The sequence below is a fragment of the Lathamus discolor genome, chromosome 3, assembly GCF_037157495.1.
Source record: "Lathamus discolor isolate bLatDis1 chromosome 3, bLatDis1.hap1, whole genome shotgun sequence".
Classification (NCBI taxonomy): domain Eukaryota; kingdom Metazoa; phylum Chordata; class Aves; order Psittaciformes; family Psittacidae; genus Lathamus; species Lathamus discolor.
The window spans coordinates 77,022,276-77,039,794 of NC_088886.1; the positions used below are offsets into that span (position 1 = coordinate 77,022,276).

Here is a 17,519-nt window from a genome sequence, read left to right on the forward strand (position 1 = left end):
AAAAGAAAGTTTCTGCTATGAAAATATAACACCACTTCCAAGAGAGCAGTGAAACATTTATTAACTGGCATTATAACTTCTGCAGCCTTTGGATTAGGCCAGTAGTTCCACTCCTGTAATTTGTGTTTGCAGAATCCCTGAATTTTAGGCCAACACCCCAGACTGCACTTGCTATCATGAACAACTCCCAGTCTGCTAGTGTCTATCTATTCTGCCTTCTGCACAGCATGCTAGAAATCTAAGGATAAAGGAGGGGGGATGGAAATGAAGCAGCAATACATTTTCTGCATCATCACGCTCCTGGCTGGAAACTTCCTTACACTCACAGAAAGAGAGTGAAATGATCACAGTAGGAATTTGAGAGGTATCCAAAATGAATAAAAAGTGAAGAAGGACTTCTAAATTTTAATTTTGACCACTGCTGGCATTAGGGCTACAAATTGGTATTTTATAGTGCGAAGAGTTTGTAAACTCATTTTTTAACCATAAAACAAATGATTGCAGATAAAAAAGAATACCTATTTACATATATTTAACAATTCTACTTGATTTTTGGTAACTGATCAGATTTACCTTCAAGTGGTAAGAGTTCAGTAAGTCTGCAATATTTTCTGTTGAAGAAGATTTCAGGGCTATCAGGTCTTTCTCTAAGGCAGGTAGCTATTAAAAAGAAGACTTAATTAAAAATAAGTAAACTAAAATGTACTACTTAGAGTACTAGTGCTATGGTAACAGTACTACATAGCATATATGGACATAAACACACCTTCAACCCACCCCCAACTTCGACAGACATCTCAAAGAAGTACCAACTAAACAACACAAGCAGCCAGATTTCACTTTTCACTATTGAACCATATGGATTTAATGATGTCTGCAGTGATCAGCAAAGAACTCTGTTTCCAAAGCAGAGTCCCAATGCAGTGCTGCAGCTGTAGCAGGTAAAGCCAGCCTACAACAGCCTGAGAGGGAAGAGCAGGAGCCTGGCAACTATGCTATGCTCAAAATAGCACCTAGCCAGCTGCACAATGACAGCCATGAGAGTTTACACAGAGAAGGAAAGCAAGTCATTGTTTCTCCTTCACTTATGTCTTTGCAAATTACATTATGACTCTGACTATAAAATATACTGATTTCTATAATTTGTTACAACCACTGTAAGAACACATAGGATATCTGTTAAGGAGACTAATTATGACCACATAACAGGTGTTACCTAGATTAAAAACTCTGTGGTTGTATAAATAATCTCTACTTTCAGGCACTGTTGTCTAAATTGTACAATTTCCAAGCACCCTCAGTTATGCTCAGTAAATCATGACCTTCAACAGAGGAATCATGAAGACAGTAACATTTGCTCCCTCTTCCAAGCAAAGCTGTCACTAGCTGGCAAGTGTTATAATGACAGATTGAGAGTATCTTATGATCCCCGTTCACAGTTCATGCCCAGCTAATATAATTGCACCCCTGCATATGCTCAAGTTAGTAAAAGTATATTGGTGTGCTACACAATTCAGACTTGTCATTATGGTTGTAGGCTGCACCCTTGCTAGCACTGGTTAGCAGCTTACCTTCTCAGATTCAACAAAATGTGTAGCAATGCCAGCTTTCAGTACATCTCTTCCTTTCAGCCGGAATCCTGTTAGTGCAAGGTAGTAGCCAATCTTTCCAGATAGTCTTGGCAAGAAATATCCTCCACCTACATCAGGAAAAAGGCCTGTAATAAACAAAACAAAAATGTGAAGGGAGAAGAACTTGTCCAATCATGCATGTAACTTAGTAGCTATTTCTTCTTGCCTCACTTTCATCTCTCTGACTTAGGCACAGCTCTCTCACCCCTTTCCCCTTGACTTGGTTTGACATTTGTCATCAAAACCCTTTCCGCAAGCAAACTCTTGAACACCTTCCAAATTGTAACCTCTCCATTGGCACATAATTTACAAACATATACCAAACAACAGTGTTAATTCTATTTGCCAACAATTTTTGAGCCATTTTCAAATGCATGAACAACCAAGGCTGCTCTCAGCAAAACCCAGAAGAATTATGAACTAATTTTTGCAAACTCAAACATGATGCTGCTTTCTCTCTGAAATCTTTTATTACAAGACAAGTGTCAAACAATGATAAAGTGCCTCTTGCACAGCTGAGTTTGAACAATTCTGGGGGCTGAGAATTCATTAATAGATCAACAATATTGCCATGGTGCCTTCAGGGCGGAGGCATGAGATGCTGAGCTAAAACCTGTCTCTTTGACAGGACTATGACTAACCTGCAATTTTAAAAAAATTATAAAACTTCCCAACTTAGTGATTGAAATTCATACTTTTTAAATCTTTTTAAATAGGGTAACCTTAACCATTTAACCTGTGAATAAAATTTAAAAGACTTTTAAAAGTTGTAATTGAAAAATATTACTTTTATCAAAGTTTAAGTATTTCAAATCATCACTCTGTCAATATCTACCTTATTCTATTATCTACAATAACAGCCTATAAAATGAAGCCAACCACTTCTTGTAAATTTTAACAAACTTAAGGAAACTTAAGCTTAGCTGTATCAGTATCAGAAATTGAAATGGAAAGAAGCACTGTCCAGTTACTACTTGGAAATAATCACTGACAGTGAATTCATGAAACTGAAAGTCTTTTGAGGAAATTAAGTGCAGTGGTGTGTTTTTCACTATGAGAGAATAAATGAGACATAAATGAAAAAGAATACAAGTGATCAGTAAGAAACTCAGAAAACACTTTCCAAAGCAGAGATATTAACTGAGAAAATTAAGATGTACATAAGGACTTTAAATGGGGTTCTGATGGAAGGTGTAAATTTTCACTCACAAGTAACTGCTTTCTGTCACAAGAGAAAAAAGTCAATGCATGTACTACAGAAAGACCCTACAACAAGTATTTTAAGATGAGGGAAATCAGTGGTCCCTGAATATTCCTCCCCCTTGGATGGAAACAAGCAGAGGTCTCTTTCAGACAGCTTCTCTTTAAAGTTTATCACTGCCTTAGGTCCTCACCCATCTCTCAGCTCCCCCCCTGGTTCCCTCTTTGTCCTCCCTTAGTTCTGCTGCCTCTAATACATCACCAAGTTGTTTTTAGGCTCCACTTCCTATTAGTTGTAGTATTCTGTTCCTGTTCCCGCTGATAAGCGTGCTGCCATTAACTGATTTATTCCTCATACCACACGCAACTGAGACATACAGCTGTTCTAAAATGATGAATGTCTTGTCCTTTAAAAGCCCTAAAACCCCAATTCATCACCTATATTCTCCATCTGTACTCACTTTCCGAATAGTCTGCTCCGCATTTTACTGTCTCAGTTTGAGGCATCATATCAAGAATACTGATGCCAAGACCGTAATTTGGTTTTATGTTTCTATTCATCTGTCTCCCCTTGGATATCCTACTACTGAAAAAAAAAAAAAGATCCTCATTTCAAAACCAAACTTATAAATGCCCTCCAAAATAAAAAGGCAATTACATTATTCTCCCCATTCATCAGGACTGCAACAGCCTTTTCCTCTTTACTGCAATTAAAATACTGTTGCTGAAGTACTATTCTCACCATGCTCCAGTAAGTTTCCAGAGGAAAAGCCATCTTCCTACTGGGATCTCCAGGGCCCTCCTACATGGCTATACACAGGGAAATTAGTTTTAAATAAGCTCTGCAGCAACTTAAGCTGATTACCTTAAGCTACTTTAGGGGCAAATAAAACTAAACTGAATGAAAGTTTCTTTTAATTATTAAGGAATTTACAAGCAAAATAAGTGAAGGTGTAACTAATCCACTTTACACTTACTTAGCTGTATAAACATAGTGCCCTATAGCTTCTACTGTATCCTTTTCGAGGTCCCTGTATACCTTTCTTATAATTTTACTTCTCTTGTCCCTGTTCTACATATTCCTCTCAATTCTGTCAATAATGCTTCCCATACATTTCTGCTTGCTACTCGGTTTTTCATAACATATTCCATATACTTGATTTTTTTTCCTTTTGATAGCATTTACCAATCATTTCTCAAATCCCTACTTAAATAAGAGAAGAAATGAATGTCTGCTGGGCTGATGAGGCTAAAAGCCTATGCCTGTAATGCTGACTTGCAGTCTGTACTCTGAGACAGATATAACTGTAATACCAAATGTGAAGCTCTGCAGTTGCTAAGTAGAAGATAAAGGTAGCGCTCCTACATTCTCCTACCTTATCTTGCAGAGATGGTTGGAGATTTATTAGTAAATAACTCATAGAAAGCTAAAACCTTAAGAGGGATCTACAAGAAAGTGTCCACTCTTATTATAACATCATTTTAAAGCCTATCTCCTACAATGTATACTTTCATCTTCTGTTCTCCTCACCAGTGTTTTTTCCACACCCTCCTACATCTAGGCTGCTTTACAGTGCTTTATTTTATCTATGTCAAAATCCTGCAACCTAGAGTTGCCTTTTGTTTCTATTTGCAAAGTGGCATATCTATCTATATCCTTTTATTTATGGTGGTGTATAAATGCAGACCAATTGTGTGAAAATGTAGCAGCTGAATGAATGGTTTGTTTTCATTTCACAGAAAAGGTGTAATGCCTACTGAAACAAGTGAACATACGAAAAAAATCAATTAATACAATATCTAGGCAGCTAGACACTTCAAACATACACCACAGAAATCAAAACAGCTAAGCCTTTAAACCCAGACAGCCTTCAGTGGTTTTATTTCTAATTGATCCTAAAAGGCTTTCAATTACTTTCTTTCCTAAGCAAGTTTTAAGCTTTTCACTTACATGTCTTCATGGTCTGTTTTAGAGTAAGCCCTTGGCAACACAAGAAATATATATAAATATTTTTTTAATATAATACTACTCACATCTTTACCTTTGAAAAAGAAAGCAAAGGAGGTATCTTTTGTTATTAGAATAATTTCATATGCCAAAGAACCTCTCTGTTTAGTTTAAAAAACAAATAAACCCACATTGTTTCCTTCAAATGGTTTTATCATACAACAACTGATTATAAACTTCAGGAGTTTAGCAAATCCATGTTGTATTAGTGCTGGAGCTATTTAGTTTACTATGTTGTCCTTCAGGAAAGAAAAATATTTGAAGGGCTTCAAAAGTTCTTATTTTTCTCATCCCAAATTTATCTGATCAGAGAAATTATAGCTAGCAGGAACTGCTCTACTATTTTTTGCAGGAGTTAAAATGATAGTGAGCTTGCTTATATTTGGGGGGTTATTATGTTTTGACTTGACACAGCTCAATATCTTAAGAATTTCAGAATATGTCTTGTGAAATGTTTCATACAGGCTGGATAGCAATAAACATTAGGTAATACGTAAAACTCCTTTTAAAAATATGAAAAATGCTAGACCTTTTAAGCATTACTAACAGGGCACACTACAAAAATCCTATCAGCTAAGCATGCATTTTAACATTAGCTGTAATGACATTACTGTACTTAAAATACTCTCAACAAAAGCAGAATGTTACAACTTAGTCCTGATATAATGATCACTACTTCTTACAATTAATTCCTTGAGATGAAACTAAGGCTAAACCTAATAGCATCCCCATGTCTGGTGCCATTTAAGCCGTATAACCACCAGGTAATTCTATGCTCTCAAAAATTTTTTGAACAGGGCCACATATTTCAGACTATTCTCATTCTCCTGCTTGAGGACATAAAGATAACAACTGCAATCATTTTTCAGCTGCCTTGCTTTGGAAAGACACAGAAACTAAAAATTTTGCAGAGAAATGCAGGATAGGTTACAGGCTTTGAGAACTCTTCATAAGCACTGTTGATAAGCAGGTAAAAGGGACTTCAACATTGATGAAAGCATTAATAGAGTGTATATGCCAGACTGTAATAGTTCAATGTGGATACCCTGTTGGTGCCAGGATTGTCTTGAAGGAAAATGTGAATGATTTCACAATGATTTCACTGTAATCTGACTGATTTTTCTTGAGCCATAACACCATCTTCATATAGCTCTCAGACACATTTTATTTTGTACATCTCAGCTGACAAAGAAGTTGTAGAATCAAACATTAGGAAACACAAAGTACATGTTGCTATTAAAACAGATGACACTGCAATCTCGCCTAGACACAATCTGTATGCAACTGTAATGGGCTTACATTAATAACCTACAAGAAAAGCTAGAATTTCAAAATCTGTCGCATTTACATTGCAGATCAGCTTGTAGTACAGTGAGTTTGACTCACACTGAATTCCAAATGTAGAGCTGACATGCTTGCACTGGGATCTTCAGACTTCCTCTGCCTACATCTGTAGCAAAGACTTAGCTCCTCAGATCTACTTCCATTTTTTACAGACTGTATCCTGACAGTCTTCAAGTTGTCTAGAAAGTAAGCCCCAGGTTTAAGAGCCTCAAGATCAGCTTGCCTGAACATAGATAAGTTGCTACTAATTTAATAGAAAATACTTTCCAAACGTGGTCACCTCCAATACCTTTTCAAAATTCTTTCATTACCCCAACTGTTTTCATTTCATTCTCATTACACAAACAGCGAAACTTTAAACACGTTAGCAAGTCATAATCTGTTAAAATACTTACCTATTGCTGTTTCTGGCATTGCAAAAACTGTCTTTTCTGTAGCAACTCGGAAATGTCCGTGAACTGAAAGGCCAACTCCCTATGCATGGAGCACAAGCAAAGGACACAGTTATAAAATGATCAGTAAAAATAATCATAACTGTAATCCCATGCAGCACACTTCTTCCTTTGCTCTATAATCAAATATTTGATTTACTACACACATCTCAACAAAATATTAAAAGTCCTTTTATGGTTCAAATGCTAATAAAGCATCAGATTACCTTTATGCTTTGGCTGAAATGGCATTCTATGCTTTAAAAAATTGTCATCACCCTTTTCAAACATTACCCCATCTGTAATTTTTGCTCATACTTCACCAACAAAACCCACCCACTACTTTTGGAATATATATGAATTGCACAAAGTTTCAATTATAATACTTTAAAGAGAAATAACAATTAACTATTCTTATAATGCAATAATTACCTACTCTATCAGTACAGAAATATTTTAAGCAGCAAAAGCCTTCACCATTACTGATTAAAATTCAAAGTATGAGGTTAGAAAGTCACTTATTTAACCTGGGGCCTTTTGTTTTCCAAAGCAGAAATAGAGCTAGTATCCAATACCTAGTATTTAGCCCTCTTCTCTAGCAGTCCTTCCTGATGAGTTATTTCCTTCGAGACCAGAAGAGCTCCTGGTGTTATCTATCACGTATTTTCTGATTAGACAGTGAGCAGCAGCAAGGCACAATAAAAACATATATTTTCAGTTCACACAAGCTTAATTTTAGATAAATGTTCAAGAGGCAAACTGACAATCTGAAGAAAAATGGTTATCTGATGAAGTTACTATTATTTAGCAATAATATTTGAAGTAATCCAAAAGGATTTGGGTTACTTAGCACAACTACAAAGGAGTCTCACTTCTCAAAAGTTTATCTATCTGATACATGTGCACGGAAATGTTGTTCGTATCCTACTTGGAGACAAAACCCCCTACTGAGTATTTCTCAAGAAGTTTCTTCATACAAATATTCTCTCTCTCTTCCTTTCCACTATTCCAGCTTACTTTCTTTCCTCCCCATTAAATTTCCCTTTGCTTAGCCCTTCTATCCATCCAATTTTAGTATTAAGACTAAGACATGTTAAATATCATTTACGAAAAGAAGTCAGTGTCTAATGAAGGTGTATTAGATCAATCGTGGTTTAAGCCCAGCCTGTCACTCAGAAACCATGCAGCTGTTCACTCACTCCCCGCCCCTTCCTCCCCCAGCTCCTGGATGGATGGCCAGGAGAACTGAAAGAATGTAACTCCCACAGGTTGAGACAAGAACAGTCAGGTAACTAAGGTATAACACAAACCACTGCTGCTACCACCAATGATAAGGGAAATACAAGGGAAGAGAATATAACCGCTCACCACCCGCAGACCGATACCCAGCCCAACCCAGGAGTGATGTAGCCTTTTCAGATAACTGCCCCCAGTTTATATAGTGGGCATGACGTGCTGTGGTATGGAATACCTCTTTGGCTAGTTTGGGTCAGGTGTCCTGTCTCTGATTCCTCCCAGCTTCCTCTCCTCTCTGGCAGACCATGAGACTCAAGAAAGTCCTTGGTCAGAGTAAACATGACTTAGCAACAACTAAAAACATCGGTGTTATCAGCACTGTTCCCAGGCTGAAAGTCAAAACCACAGCACTGCACCACCTACTAAGATGGAGAAAAATGACTGCTACTGCTGAACCCAGGACAGTAGCATTTGTAATTGCTCAGATACTAGAAAAATGTCATTTTATCCAAGTAAGGGTGGTAGTCTTCATAGTGTTTTGTACTTTTCAACAAAACCAGTGTAATTAATTGGGTGATACTTGTTTGGACCAGCATTATGTATTTGATAGGCTTTTGAGGAGAGAGTAGAACATCTTTCTGCTTATCTACAGAGATCTTTGGGTGGTTTTACATTAAAATTTTGAGAAGTTATCTCAATAAAAATCATACCCAACTCCTCACACCAGTCTCATGCATTCTTCCCTGGCCTCTCTTACGATTCTGCCCAGCAAGAAATTGTTACTGCCTCGTCAGGGTGATACATGACTAAATTTGGAAACATCTTCAATTTTTTTCTGTAAAAAAATATCTGCCAGTCCAGGGTTTTAATATAGATGTTTGAAGTTTTTAAGATTCCAGTCTAATTTTCTGAGAAATTGTAACTTAAGATAACTGGTTATCATACTTGATTTTATATCCACAGACTAAGCCAAATCTACACACATGAAGTACTGCTGTTTCAAGGAGGCAAATGTGATTTGAGCAAAAAATTGCAATCTTATTTGAAAAGGGTACAACCTGTGCCTCATCACTTATCTGTCCTTCAGCCCTTTCACTTGAGGACTGGTGAGATGCTGTAGATCTCATCTGAGCAGGGGCAAAGGCAAGGGCCCTGTCCTCAGTTCTCTTGCAAACATAAAGCTACATTCACTCCTAAAACAGCTTGAGAACTCTTAAATGAAATGGGAATGTGACTTTTTTTCATAGCATAACAGCGTATTTTCACTGCATTTGGTAACGCCTGCTGTTATGCATGTTCAGCAATAATGATGACCTTGTTATAAAGATAACACAATAAAAAAAAACTACCCATTTTGCTCTTTCCAATGCTTTAATTTTTTCTAATCCCTTAACTAAGAATACAAATATTATCTATCATAAAGCATTTTTCCTGGCTATTTTCTAGATGACTGGAAGTTTACATAGAGACTCAAATTTTCAGCTTGAGTATTAAGTAACAAAGAGTAAAGTGTGAACCCCATGAAGAAAACTTCTCTTCCAAGATTGTTCATTTTACAATAATAAAAATAGAGTTTTAATAATAAAATGTTGAAAGAGGTAATTTTCTTTTGAGAGAAGTAATTTAATCAGATTTCACTTTTTCAACTGTGTAAGCCCTAATAGGATTTGTTTTCTGGATAGCTTTCAGTTTTATAGTTTAGATAAAACCATAATTTTAGATGCATATCTAAAAGAATAAAACTTTATTTTTCTTCTTACCCACTATACAGAAAATGGTACAAATACATCCCGACTTCTCTGAATATCATTTCTAAACAATCCCACATTAAGATAAAATTAGGTGAAAAAAACGAGTAAATGATTTGGGGATACAAACCTCAGTTAAACTGGTGATCATATGCTTTTCATATGTTTATTAGCAACTTCCCAAATTTTTTTTTTAACCTGCATGTGTTTAGCCTTCACCATCTAATACAAAGGACAGATGCTTATTAGTTTAATAGCATCCCATGTAAAGAACAAACTCTTCCGATCAGAAGTCTAAATGCCTTCTCCACTTCTGGATTATGTAATTTTACGTTCTTCTTTAATTTAAATGGAATCTTATCCAGATAGAATCCCACCTAGGAGGCCCTTGGCACACTATTCAAATACCTGCTGTGTTCACTTCACCAAATACTCCCCATATTTACATATGCAAGTTTTGATGCTGTAATGTCTTTATTAAAATACCCTGTATCCCGCACTGTCACTGTCTTACCTTTCGTGATCTTAAAATATATACTAAAACTAATGTCTTCCTTCAGACTTTACCAAGATAATTGATTCCTATGGTGTATCAAGGCTTGGTTTTTAATCCAGACAGTTTAAATTATTACTGGCATGACACTTTATTTTCCGCTGGTAGCTGAATGTTTGAATTTTGTAAAGGATACTTAATGCGAGTAGAAGTTACGGAGTTGAGAAATTAACAAGCAATCAATTGAAATAATCTTTTTGCAGGGTTTATATAAGAATTTATCAAAATCAGGTAAAAGCAGGAATAGTGGTCTGACAATATATTACTGGCGATAGATTGTCTAGGAAGGCATTTGGTTACAAATTACAGATTTATTACTACATGGATACTAATCTTAAAAGCAGTGTGTTACAACCTGACTGCTAGATGTCCTCAAGGAGGAACATAATATTACAGGCAGTTTGGTCTGAATTTCTCAACAAGCTTCTAAAACAACCAGAGTATGTGAATTTTACTTCCTGTACACGATTTCCTACTCAATGCTGTATTTTAAAAGTCATTATGTGACTGCATATAGAAAATTATTCCATTGCATATAGAAAATTATTTCCATTTTTTGTCTCATGATGAATACAGAACCTTATTAAAAGTATTTTCCTAATGAAAAACAAGGTGCAAGTTACTCATAGATGGAAAAATGGAATACAGATACTATAAATCTTAAAAGTCGTAAGTCTTAAGTCATAGCCATAAGGCTCCATTATCTTAAATTGAGAATGACCCATAGTAGTAAATAAGAGAACTCATCATGTCTAAGGAACTTAAGAAATTAAGGGCTACCACAACAGAGCAAAATAAATAAGCCCTTCCTGAATTACACATGTAAACTTCTGCTCACATACAGAAAAGGAGAACTGTGTCATAGCAAAACCATAAATAGCACTTGTCTACTTACTAAATAATCTAACTCAGACTGCAGAGGAAGCACTAAAGCATAAGTAACAGAATAAAAGAAATACAAACAGAAAAGGCCTTCCAGAATGCTGTTTGTATCATCTTCACTAGGCTGGTAAAGAATGTTTAGCCTTGAAAGCAAACAACTTTATGATAATATCAATATTAACATTGTGAAAATCCTGACTGAATTGAAAACGCTGAATGTAACAGTTCACATTCAATGCTAACATTCATTTTGAACTGCAGTAAAATACAGTTCCTGGCAGGGCCAGTGCCACAAGAAATGTGGCAATCAACAAACAAACTGAGCATAACACAACAAACACATCTGAATACAGATGTGCAGAAATAGCTAAGGTGCAGCAAAAATGTTTTCAAAAGCATTAGTTGGCAAAGTGAGTGGAATTGATTCAGGAAGCAGGAGGAGCTTATAGCTGTGTTAGGTCAAAAATTACTGATGTAAGAGCATTACCACCTGCATCCAGACACAGCAAGGCTTAAACTGAATCAGAATTAATCTCTGTTCATCATTAATGTTATGGACTACTCCAAAGAGTATAATCCATTTTTATCTGTAGATACTAACAGACAAGATGACCTAGTGAATGAAAGCAATGCAGCACAACAGATCAGTCTGGACCAGGAATATCGCTTTCTTTGGCTGATGACACATAAATCAACTTTATACAAGTATTTTAAAAATATCATTAAAATAGGTTTTTTGTAAACTTTTCAATCACTTAGTGTGGTATTTTAAAACATAAACTATTAATGTAACATAAATATATTAATTTACACATCCTGATTATGTATTAGAGATTCTCAGTCCAAATTCCTACAGAAATAGAGGCACAACCATTTGAATGCAGATGGATTATCTATAATCGTATCTGATGTGTCAGTTGTGTTACTCTGACCTCTAATTATTTAAACAAATTTGATCCAACTACATTAACAGTAATAATTTAGGTTGGGTTCTTCTTACAGTGAAATTTGGGGGGAAAAAACACATAGGCCATTCTGTGCACCAATGCTGCTACAAGTGTCATTATCCACAGAATTTAGACTGAATTTTTAAAAGCCCTCTTTTGATTTTTCTGCTACCAGCAAAAGCTTACGAATGGTTTCAAACTGTTTTTATTAGGGTGGTTAGCTGCAATACCCATGTTTTTTCCCCTGTTTAATCTTGCAAGGACTGATCTAGTCTTCTGCTGGTGAGCACCCATACTAGTGTGCAATCCCACATGGCAGCCCATACAGATGCTGTGGTGGCAGTTAAACCTATGGTTCCACAGCAGGATTTGAGTGCCTGCAGTTTCATATCCTCCCTGGCAAAGTACATTGCCTCCTCCAAGACAAAAAGCGGCAGGTTGAACAGTGTGGTCTCATGGTCCAGTCTCGCGCAATGACACTGCAGCTCCACGACTATGACGCAAACATAGTAACTTCTACAAAGAATTCCTTCTGATTATTCAGAATTTTCAGGAATAACTTATTTCCAGAATTAAAACTGTTTTCTTTGATTCTTTCTCACTACTATGTATTATTTTCTAAGACTTACATTTAGTAAGCCTACAAAACTTCCTGGCATCAAGTCAGCTATGTCTGTTAGAAAACACTCATGTGGCAGGAAGCAGAACTTTTTATGAACACAAGACTTCTGCTGCCACAGAAGTCTTGTGTTCATAAAATAGACAGTCTACAACAAAAGTAATTAATTACTAGCAAATGAAACTTTTTCTAGTGTTAAATTTGACAGCATTCTTTTCCCCCCAGTGCTGTTCTCCAGTCTTTCCCTATACTGGCCATGTATGTTCAGAAAAAGATACTATGGGCTTTTTTTATTACTTATAAAATCCTGGAAGACAAGCTTATTTCCTTTGGTCTTCTCTATCACCTAAAAATGTAGCTACTGCATGAAATTTGTATGTCCAACTTGACACATCTTGATGTCTGGAGGGAGGGCAGAGATGTGGGAGGGAACCTGTTTCAGCAACTTGCATCAATGCATAACTAGATAACTAAGTTTTATCTTAAAATTACAGAAACACTTCTTGTTCTTAAATAGGCCCATGCAACACAACTTTTTTTAAACAGGGGCACAGTTTTTTTTGGGATGACAGGAGAGAATTAAGGGGATTTCATAATGACATTCAGTTTCTCAGGAAAAAGTGCTTACAAAGTATAAGACATTAACACTAACTGAAGGAGAAAGTAAGCATTCAAATTCTTCTGGAAATGTGAAAAAAATAGAAATATGAAATGATGGAGAAGCAAGCAAAGATAATTCTCTTCAGAACTTTTTTTCTTGATCTATAATAAAGGGAAGAAAAGTGAAATAATGAGAGACCTCTCAATATGAGACTACGCATCTAGACGAAGGCCTAAAAATAGAGAAGAATAGTAGAACTTTTAGCAAGAGAGAGTCCGGTGTTAAATGGAAAGAACAAATCTGTGCAGAAGATTGCAAAAACCTCTTCAATGACTGTCAACAGCAGAGGTAGGAAAGCTTTCCATGAAGACACAAATAAAACCTCCTTTAAACATACAAAGGTTTCAGGAAAAAAAAAAGTAGTAATTATCTAGAAAAGTGCAGCTTAAAGCTTCAGCTTCAGTCTCGGAGTAGACAAGTGGTGCTTGCTCTATGATACAATCTACATGTCATTACATTGAACAGGAATGCAAACATTCTGTAATTCTAAAATACTAAGTGCAGTATGATTGCACAATACCAGCATCCGTACAATGTATGTTCAGGAAGTCAGCCTTTCTTTTCTTGGTGTAAAATAGTGGCATCCATTCCTTTTCATAATGTACATTAAACTCTGTCATTGTAGAGTTGGGAGAGGGAGGAGAGAGGAATTTTGACTTACTGCACCAATACTGACCCGTAATTTAAAATACTTGTTTTTGAGACTGCGCTTTATGATAAGCCCTTCAGGGAATAACATCACAGGCCAGTCAAACATTCAGTGGTTATTTTTTCCTGATGTCAAGAGCTGCTGATATTATAGTCCGATTAGGTACAAAATCAAGTGCACCATTTGTCCCTAGGATCACACACAGGAGCTTAGGAGGCAGACCAATGTGCCAGATGGTAAATATACTGTTGTGTCAGCAAAGAGCGAATCCTGCCTTAGTACCACCTTGGCATTGTTTTCAATATCCTATATTACAGAAGCTAAGAGGCACTCAAGTCAATCTCACACAGATTTGTTTCAAAGTACAACAGATAATTACTTGCGAACTCTGTATTCTACTTTACAGTAAAAGCTGCCTTCCACTTTGAAGAACTGGCAACAGAACAAGTCACAAGCTTCTGTGTGATACACACGCATGAGTTTCCAGAGGGAGGGGGAGAGGAAGAGAGAGAACTGGAAAGCAGCTTATCTAGGTTTAGTATGACAATTACTTCAGGGCAGATTTTAGAGCATAAATTAAAACAAAACCAAAGATGTTCAAGTTTCAGCACATGGTAACTGACAAGAGGCATGACGTAACTGTAAAAAGGAAGAAAAAGAAGAATCAGGAGAAATCCCAAGAAGCACTGACATTTCTAAGTTCCAGTTTCCTAGCTGTAAAAAAAGGTTTAAAGGGGTAATAATATCCATTACAGTATAGAAGCACTGTGCTAAGTAAAATAATTTTTCATGAATTTTAATATGCCGCAATTAAACACCCAAAGCAGATGATATGTATATACATATATATGCATATTAGTAAGTCAGGTGTTATTTACACTGTGATTTTGTTTCACTAGTCTGCAAGAAAAAATAGACAGCAATACCAGGCAACTTGCTCAGAAGGAAAGACTGTTTGCATAGATGTCTGTACCAACAAATGGCACACAGAGTGAGGGCAGAGCCTTCTCTCTCTCTTTTACTTCACTGGAAACTGGATTTGGTAGTGGGCATATTCAGGCTACAGACCACTGAATCTCAAAGATTCAGTGGTCTATAGCTCTCCCTTTCCTCTTCCCACCTTCTGCAGCTGCCTGGTAGTTAATATGTGTAACTCAGAGGTTAACTCGTGAAGCCTCTGAGTAAGAAATTTCAATTGTGTTTTTTATATACAGCAGTAAGAAAGTTTTGGTTTTTGCTGATGCTGCTCTGGTCCTGACTACAGAACATCAGGCAATCAAAAAACAATTCCATTTTACAAATACGTATCTTAAATTCAACATTGATGTTTACTTTTGTAAACATATTTGTGAAGAAACAAGGAAAAAATGTTATTTGAAGATGCATGCCAGAAATTTTATATATATGTTTGGAGCGAAAGGAACATTCCTGAAGAGTTAGGACCACACAGCCAGGATAAAAATGGGACAGGATAAGGACAGCTATTGCTCTGCTCCAGCTCCTTTGTGTACTGGAATTCTGTTGACTTAAATACATAACATATAAGTTGTTTATGACGTACATCATTACAGATTTACTTCATAAGAAATATTACTGTAATGAGAACTGTTGATCAAATCCTCCTAAAGTGTAAGTAACTATATTGGTAGAATCCCCATGGTACCTGCAGCAAGTGTCTAACAACATTCTTCAAGAAAACATTAATTCAGCTGTTCACTGTAAATTACATTTCCAGTCTCAGTAAATGCTCTTAAACCTGTACTGTACATCCAAACCCTTGTTTTCTTTGATGAATGAGGCCCAAATGTGTCAGAGCACTCATACGCAGGCAGTGCTACATAAGGTAACATACAGACATAGCAGTAAATAACCAGTATATTAAGTATAATCAGATACTGACTGAATGTCTTCCCCTCCAGATAACATTTCAAGTAGTTTAGAAAAGTGCAAGATGCAGCTGATATCTTGAATATTGAATTGGAAAACTTTAGATGTTTTTTCTATTAAGCATTAGAAAAAAACAAAAAAAGTTCCAGCTTAAATTACATGCGAGCATTGCAAAGTGTAAAAATGCTTCTAAAAATACTCCTGAAACTTGACTTCACCTCTCCTTATGAGAAATTCCTTTATTTTAGGAACTGGCCTTCTTTTCACATAAATCTTCTGATTTCTGTGACTGAGAATGATTTCTATTGGAAATACCAAGTCCTGAGAAAAAGACAACTATATATGATACATTTGGGGCAAATTCCTCCACAGCTTTCAGCTATTTATTCAATGCAAGAACCTCAAACAGCTAAGTAAGCAAATATGTTTTCTCCCATACAGGGCAACCATGGGAAGTAGGCCAATTGCTATTGTGACACGCCAATATGCATTTTTTTTGGCAGCAAACATCTATAAACACACACAAGATCACAGGAGACTAATATTTTTTAAGCTATTTTTAAAAACTGCTACTTGATTTCAGCACTTGCAGTTAGTGCATTATTTTGCATACCAGGCATTTACTTTCACCTACTAAGTAACTTTGCTACCATGAAAAATTACCCGTCTCTGTCAAGTCTTTCCCCTCAGGTGTCAGAACATTATTATAAACAGTTAGCATCAGGAATATATAAAGCATTACTTAACAAACTTTTATAATTATAAAACCTTTTCAGAACGCTGTGAGGTAAAATTTCACAAACATGCCTGGCTAAAATGAAGTAAAACACTGGAAACTCCCTCTAAAAATTGTTAATTCAAACTTAGTCAAGTCTTTATTGATTAAAGGAGAGTAGAAGCTCAAAACAGAGAGTGTTCTACTTTCTCCTGAAGAAGGTTAAAATGTCACCCTTTCCCGCAAGAGAATTACTTATTAAACCCTTTCTAAGACAAATGGACCTTACATGATACAACATCGAATAGTTACAGAGATGCAAACTTCAACTAAGCAAATTTCTGCCTCAAAGATTACAGATCAGGTCTGATTCACAGGAAAGCTGGATTCCTCTAACAATGTCAGGCTCTGGAATCTTTTGCTGAAAATGAAGTGGCACTAACACTAAGAAGAAGTAAAGCTGATTATTAGGTACTCAGTCCGCTCTTCTACTGCAACATAAAAATACACAGTAGTTCTGAATCTGTAGTCCAGAAGGGAAGCACATTTAGCTGCAGAGTAGTATTTCCAAGCCATAGAACAGGTTCAGGGCTTTGGCTGCATCTGTTCTCTGGAACTCCTACATAATCCCTTGATTAAAATGAGATTGTCACTCAGTAAGCAGCAGTCTGAAAATCTTCGTATTTTGGACTGCAACATTTCTGATGCCTTCCCATACACAGCATAGTTACCTCATAAACAAACTAGGGGAACACAGCCTAGATGATATTGCTATGAAATGGAGGGCACAGTCACCTGAAAGTATATTAAGAGTTACCAGCAGTCTACAATCAAACTGAGAAGGCAACCTAGCTGAGGTCATACAGAAGCCAATCATTAATGAAGTCATATTTGATATTTTTCATTATCCGCTTGGATAATGAAAGCAAGGTTTTCTAGAATTTACAAATTACTTGTAGGGAAGGCAAACACTTTGAATCAGAATTCAAAACCATCTCACTTTGGAGA

The 17,519-nt window shown here is 36.3% G+C and overlaps 1 protein-coding gene across 1 annotated transcript in view; it reads right to left on the reverse strand.

Moving 5' to 3' along the window:
- HIBCH (3-hydroxyisobutyryl-CoA hydrolase) overlaps positions 1 to 17,519 on the reverse strand; it is a 47,589-nt gene that overhangs the window by 15,026 nt on the left and 15,044 nt on the right. The window contains exons 7-9 of the mRNA XM_065669930.1: positions 6,579 to 6,657; positions 1,572 to 1,717; positions 574 to 660 (exon numbers count right to left, since the gene is read on the reverse strand). Of these exons, the coding sequence (XP_065526002.1) occupies positions 574 to 660; positions 1,572 to 1,717; positions 6,579 to 6,657 (312 nt within the window). The remainder of the gene's footprint in view (positions 1 to 573; positions 661 to 1,571; positions 1,718 to 6,578; positions 6,658 to 17,519) is intronic.